We start from the raw sequence: 7,698 nt of genomic DNA on the forward strand, positions 1-7,698 counted from the left end.
TGAAGAGACAAACATTTGAAGAGTAAGTATTTTCATATAAAGACTTGTGAATCTATTTAATATAAAGAAAAATATAGTGAATTAGTTAAAGAGAACAAAACATTACCAACTAATATAGTTTTTTTTTCTCTCTAGTTACCAACCCTTTTTCAGTCCAGTTTTATTATATACAAATGATAGATCTCTCAATTTTTATAGAAAAGAAATTATATATATATATACATATATTTATATTGTATATATAGCTTTTTGTTTAAGTAATGATTTTTAAAAAAAATTACATTTTTTGAAAGGAATTTATTATCTTACTAGAATACTCATATCCAAGATGCTTTTTTAAAAGCCCTGAAAGTTTATTCCTTCTACCACCATAACCTTTATTATTTTTATTCATTTTTATACCTTTAAATTTTCTCTATATTTTTGTATACCATTACTAGTGTATTATTTAAAATTATGTTGTTTGTCTTACTGAATCATATATTTTGAAAAGAAAAAAATTTATTATAGGTGAGAACTAAAATAGAAATAAAAGTTTTTTTTTTTTGCTAAATTAAGAAAACTATTATTATATGTGGGGAATTAAAATATATAAATATGTGTGAATGCCTTTTTTTTAATTCAGTATGCCATAGCTATAGGTTTTCATGAATATTTCCTATTTTCTAAAAGTAGATCCAATAAAAAAAAATGGTTTTTATTTTTTAACATCAACTTAAAAACTTCTTAAATTTTTAGCCAAAAAAATTAATTCATTATAATTAAAATAATAATAATAATAATACATATCACTCTTTTTCACATTTACAACTCACAATTAACAAAACATTACATGTTTATGAAGAATTTAAATGTTCAAAGTCTAAAACCACATTAAAAAAGGTAAAAATGAAATTATTAACACTGGCCCACTTTAAAATCATTCAAACATCACTTGAGAATTAAAAACAAAATACAAGTTGATGTGTAGTATTTTATGTTTTTCATCAAATATTTTTTTTTATAAAGACACCTATTTTTTAACAATATTAATTTATCAATTCAATTATGAAAATAATCTTGTTTATTTTTATAAAATGTAATACAAAACATTAATAATTAAAAAAATCTATTTTTTCAACAAACAACATTTAATAAAAGAAAAACCTTAAAAAGTTCCAAATAATATAAGACCAAACAATCAAGTCTACAACCTAACAAGTACAATTGCAGATAATATACTAATTAGCAGATAACCTTATAGGTGATATATAACATAGTTTTTTTTTTCCAAAATTAAAATAAAATACACCCCCACCAAACCCCATGTATTGAAAATGCATTATAATATACTAATTAATATGCATATACTCATAGTGCTATACATGTTTATATGTGTGTGAGAGAGCTTAATTAATATTATATAATATTAATTAAGAATTTAAAACCTTCCAAGATTATGAAAAGGAGCAGATTTAATGGTAAAAGATGATGGTGGTGGTGGGGTAGACAAATTAGTTGAATCAAATGTCTCCCATTTTGTTGTGACAAGAGCTTTCCTAATTTGCTGTCCTCTCCCATAATAATTATAATTTGAATGATTATTTTCTCCTTGTTCTTGATAATCTGGTTTTCCTCTATTCAATTGTTCTTTTTGAGGTTGTACAATCCTCCATGATGCATTCTTCATCTTCATTGCATCAAGAATTTCTATGTTCTTCTGCACTCTTTTCACCTTCAAATAAGAACCCAACATGTTATATGATATTGAATTTGAACATGAAAAATTGAAAATTTTGAATTTTTTTTGGTTAAAATTACCTGCATTCTTCTTTGAAGTTTGACATCTCCATCAGCAGAAATGGAATCCAACTTAATCAATTGTGTCATCAACAACTCAATCAGATTCAACAATACTTTCTCCACCACTCTTTTCCCACATTCAATCTCATTCACTAAACATGCCACCTATAACCAATCATTCATTCTTTCATTAAACTTGAACTAAAACTAAAACTAAAACTAAAACTAAAACTAAAACTAAAACTAAAACTAAAACTAAAACTAAAACTAAAACTAAACAGGACCCAGATCATTATTTACCTGTTTGGCTAGCTTGTCGATCTCTGAACTGATCTCTGTTATGTCCTTGAAAGCTTTCTCCATTTGGGCGGTTTTTCGCGATTGGATAAATCGCCTTTCGCGACTAATCTCGTCTTCAACTAACACAATCTTTGATCCATTCTTCACTCCAGCCTCATCAAGAAATCCTCTCGAATCTCTCTCTTTTTCTTTGTAAAACAGTTTCTGGTCCTCAGCCTGTACTCTTACTATCCCTACCACCATTTTCTTCAATTCCCCTGTTTTTTTAACCAAACAACATAAATGAAACTAAAATAACACTTGGGTATTGAAGAAAATGGGGAAATTTCTTACCGAAGCTTGCATGGGGGCTGATGTTGATTCCATGAGAGGAAGAACCGTATTTAACGGAGACTTTTATGGTGGGAATCAGGACAGGACTCTGGTCGGATGTCCTTTTCTGAACCAACATTCCTCCCGGTCGGACTTCCCAACAGGCGGCGGTGTGATTTCCTCTGGACATGGCGTCAAACAAAAGAAGAGTAATTCAACCGGCGGAATGAAAAAACAGAGCAATCTTGAAATTGGAGGAAACCCAAATTCAGAAGAATTAAAGAATACCAACTGCCCCAGCAAAGTCAATATGTTTCTCTCTCCAAATTGGAAGCAAAGAATTTTTCTTAGTTCTCTCTTTTCAACAAAATAATATTGTATATATAATGAAAAGTGAGGAGGAAGAAAATGAAAGGACAGCTAAGTGAGAGAAATGGTCACACCATCATAATATGTTAATTTTCATTAAAGAAATATTTATTCATAAATTAAAAAAAAAAAAAACTTAGTCATTATTCAATTGTATTATTTAAATAATTCATCATTTATAAATATTTTCAACAATAACTTAATTTTTTATAATCCTATATCAAACAAGTTATTTTGTTTACGTGAATATTAACCATTTGTTGTATAAATTTACTTTTTAATAAATTATGTTGGAAGATTGAAAAGACAACGACAAAGTCTTAAATTCTGTGACAACTTTTATTTTCCCTAAGATATTAATTAATTAATGTCACATGAAGATGTAAGCATTAATTTACTCCTAATTGTGTATTAGCATCCTATCTTTGACTCTCTCTACACTAATAGGATTTTTTTAGTATGTTTAATTGATCAATTCATTGGCTTGTATTATACTCATCTTAGATAGATTAATTTCAAGACTCTTTTTAAAGAAGGGGATCCTCGGCTGCTGATTCATCTGTTTCCTATGTTCCTCCCTCACAATTTTGTTTATTTATAAAAAATAAAAAAATGATTTACTAATTTGTCCCTCCTATGTGAGGGGAACAGACAGAACATATATATTTGGTAGCAGAAGAACTCGTGTTCTTTTTAAGGTCTTGAGCTCATTCTCAACTAAATTATATTAATTTTGAGGGTTTTTTCTTATCAAACACAAACATGCTATTACTCAGAAAAAAATAAAAATAAAACTAATTAAGTATTCGTACGTGAACAGCTAGGCTATCCTTGATGATGCGGGTATATATCTGAAAAAAAATAGGTTAAAAAAATATTTGATGTTGAAGCTATATTCTAACAGCAACAAAATTGAAACTCTTAAATAAAATTTTGATGATTTTTCAAAATAATAATAAATATCACTTTCTAATTAAGCTGAAATTTTGGAAAATAAGAACATGCATAATCATATATATATATATTCCATATTCAACAAATTTCCAAATCAAAGAATAAACGAAATAAAAAAAACAAGGAGGGTACATGAATACAAAACAATTCAAGATAACCATCAATGTAAAGCCAGTAACTAACTAACTACTTAAGAAGAAAATCATCAATATTGGTTTAATTGACTTCACACATGAAATTAATGTGCAATATAAGTCAATTTCTTAAAATAAAATAAAATAAGAATAAGAATAAGGTCTTGTTTGGTTGGAGTTATTGAAATAATTTAAAGGTAGAGTTAAATGATGTTTGATATTTTTGAGTTATTAACTCTAAGTCGACCAGGTACAAGACTGGTTCGAATTAAGTTATTTATGTTTAAAAAGTAACTATTCATGATAATTTTTAGGAAGTAAGATTTTTTTTTTATAAAATGACTTACAAGATATCAATATATATTTTTTTAGAAAAAAATTCTACAATATGATATAATTGATAGTCGTTTAAGAATAACGATAAAAACGACAACGTTTCACTCATTAATATATAATGATAAAATAAATTTTATATTTTTTTTAGTATAATGTATTTTAATATTTTAATTAATAAATTAAATAATTAATAAAATAAATAATAATAAAATAAAATTTAATTAAATATCTCATACAACATATCAACCTGTTAATAAAAAAAATTCTAATATATGTAAAAATTTGAGATATTGTTAAATAACTTAAACCACTCCAATATCATTTTATTTTCCTTTATATATATATATATATATATATATATATATATATATATATATATATATATATATATATATATATATATATATATATATATATATACCTTTTAAAAAAAAATTATTACTTCATTAAAATCATTACCTATCATTATTTTTTTTTCTCTCTAATTTTTTCAAATAATCTTAATTCGAATAAGTCCTGACTGACATGGATTCAAATCCGTCACGTTTCAAAGTATGGTTAGTACTTGATCAGTCACATGTCTAGTTGTTGGGTTTGAAATGATTTTGAGTTTATAATTTCGGGTATGTTTGTATTGCCAATTTAATTGAGTATGATTTTGTGAAAAAGAATAGTGATGCGTTTTTGACCTTTAGACACTACTAGCTAGTGTTCATCATGATCATTTCACGAGAACCCCAATGTGAGCTGTTAGTTGAAAAAGAACAATAACAAGATAAACCCCCCGGAGAGGGAATTCAAAAAATATCCATCCTGTTCTCAATAAACCATCGACATGGCCTGGTCCTATGCACATATTTAAAATATGATAATTTGACCCAATTATTTATACATTAAACATACATACAGGTGTAGTCAATTGTTTGATTAAGCTGTCTATATTACTTGAGACCAATAAGTTGTCGAGAGACTTTAAAAGTTATATAAATATATGTTAGAGAAATTTCATTAAAATGAAAATATATATTTATACAATAATAGGACATGTTGCCTAACATCAACAGCAAATTAAAGAAGAAAACAACAATTTTGAATAACCTTTCGGCAATGGGTGTGTCCTCTATGATGCATTATTCATACATACATTATTATGCAAATACAAATTTATTATAAATATTTATGAGAAATGAAAATATAAGCTAGTGGCGTTACTCATGATCATGTACAGAATGAAAAGGTGGGGTTAAGGACAGTTCATGAATGGACCGGAGAGCTATGAAGGTAGTATGTATGGTCGGTCCATTGTCATATGTCTTCTACCAAAATTAATTATTCCAGCAACAAGTGCCCTTAAAAGTCATCAATTAGTCACCTACAAACATATCTACATCAAAGGCCCTACCCATTCTAACCCTTTGCATTTTTAAATGCTCAACTTTTTATTTTTTGAAAAATAAAGAATAACTAGCGTGACACCCAACCGTCATGATCCCGCTTATAAAAAGAGTGCAACATGAGAATTTCCCGGGATCATCCATTGTAGTACTACTCTAAAGTTCAAAACAACAAATTAAGTAATTACTTATATATTGGAAATTGCTAAATGTATATATAGACCAAACATTAAGACACCGCCATATTGGAAAACTAATGTTTCATTTGTTTATGTAAGCATGGAAATTCATCATGTGACCTCCCATTTCAATTTAAATGCCTTCAATAATATTCATAGACCTTCTTATGTAAGGTGGGTAGAAAGTTTTAGAAATCCATTTTTTAAATTTTGTTTTCTCTCAATTGACCTTAACAATGAACCCCAAGAAAAATTTCTAATCTAATACAATATCTTAACTATCATTTGAAAACAAATATGAATATATTTAATTAGTGTTTGGAACTTTGCAAATTTGAACAGGCTACCCTAGAAAACAGAGGAAAACAGGGCACTCATCACTTTGGCCATTTTTTAATGTCTTTGATATGACATGCCATGCCAAAGTGGTTTCCATTATCCAAAACCTAACTAATCAAACTAAGGTATGTCATCAAGTTCAGATATAAGCTTAAAGAGAATCAAAACAAAATGCAAATCTGAATTTTGATTTTTTTTTAGTTTTCAAAGTAGTTTTGATTGTAAAGAACTCACTATCTTAAAACTATTTTTTTTATTAAATTAGGTTTTTAAACATTTGAGGTTGGAGAACAAGATAAAAAAAAAACATTAGATATAAAATCTGGACAGGAACAGTTTCAGAAATTCTAGAACTGCACTTGTTTAAGATTTTTTTAGAGATTTGAGCATTTAGATCTATTCAAATCAGAATTCCATTTCTCAACCATTTCAAAGATATGATCAATTCTCTACATTGGACAGACGAAATTTCAAATCAAAATCTGTCACACTTTAATGAATATTGTGCAATCAACAACATTCAACTCTTAAAATACTCATTGAAATCTAATTTGACAAATATTCAAATAATTTCTCCAATTGAATCACAAGTTATTATCACATCTTCATCAAGTTTTTGGCAAATAATTTTTCTAAAGTTTGGTTTGAACACTTAAAACCATTTCAACTCAATTTCAAATCATCAAGTTAATTAGATTTAAATCTTCAAAAACCATTTAAAATTGTCAAACCTCAGATTCAAATCAAATTTCATTTGTTCATAGAAATCACAAAATCTAGCTCCAACTTCACATTAAACTTGAAAACAGTTTTCAGAAAAGTTGAAAACAAACTTTCAAAATTTTGATTCAAATCTACAACCAAACACATATGCATAATTCAGCCATTACACATGATATTTATCATCATCAAACATTCAATCAAAATATTTAAAAAATGAGAAAAAAATTTGACAGCTGTGGGATTTGAACCCACGCCCTTTCGGACCAGAGCCTAAATCTGGCGCCTTAGACCGCTCGGCCAAACTGTCTTATATTTTTTATTAATTATATATTAATATATAACCCATACTTTGCGCAAATATAAAATAATTTTATATACCATAAAGTTGCGTGTGTTAATATATATAATTGTAAAAATAATAATTATAACTAAAATATTTATATTAAAGAAAATTATTTTCAACACTATTATTAGTGTCTACATAATTATCCTTTTTTTAAAACGAAATTTAAAATTTTAATATTAATTAAAATAAAATTTATAAAAATAAATCATTATGAGTCAATTGTCACCTCAAATTATTGATTTATATTTCATAACACGAAACTAATATAAAAATAATATTTTTAATTAATTAAAAAAATAAATATAACATATTTAAAATGATAATAATATTTATATGATGAATATAGTTCAAAATTTTATCTTATTTTTAAAATTTAATTATTTCAAGTTTGATGAGAAAGTCAATTCGCAAAATAAAAATTTTAACTCGATTATTTTAACAAAAACGGATAATGTCTATTGGTGCGAGAAACCATAATATCAAATTCATATATTATTATTATTATACTTGTCTTCTAGATAAGGATTTTT

General features: G+C 26.4%; 1 protein-coding gene and 1 non-coding gene across 2 annotated transcripts; both read right to left on the reverse strand.

The window, feature by feature from the left end:
• Window positions 1–1,229: 1,229 nt before the first annotated feature.
• LOC124910309 (BAG family molecular chaperone regulator 1-like) lies at window positions 1,230–2,735 on the reverse strand. The gene is made up of 4 exons (XM_047450936.1): window positions 2,416–2,735; window positions 2,083–2,339; window positions 1,801–1,947; window positions 1,230–1,714 (listed from the first exon to the last, which is right to left on the reverse strand). Exons 1-4 carry the CDS (start codon window positions 2,582–2,584, stop codon window positions 1,421–1,423), a joined length of 867 nt encoding a protein of 288 aa, XP_047306892.1. The 5' UTR covers window positions 2,585–2,735; the 3' UTR covers window positions 1,230–1,420.
• Window positions 2,736–7,049: 4,314 nt separating this feature from the next.
• Window positions 7,050–7,129, reverse strand: TRNAL-UAG. Its single transcript has one exon. It is a non-coding gene; the product is annotated as a tRNA-Leu (tRNA).
• Between the last annotated feature and the right edge of the window lie 569 nt (window positions 7,130–7,698).

This window comes from Impatiens glandulifera, chromosome 7 (genome assembly GCF_907164915.1).
Source record: "Impatiens glandulifera chromosome 7, dImpGla2.1, whole genome shotgun sequence".
Taxonomy (NCBI): domain Eukaryota; kingdom Viridiplantae; phylum Streptophyta; class Magnoliopsida; order Ericales; family Balsaminaceae; genus Impatiens; species Impatiens glandulifera.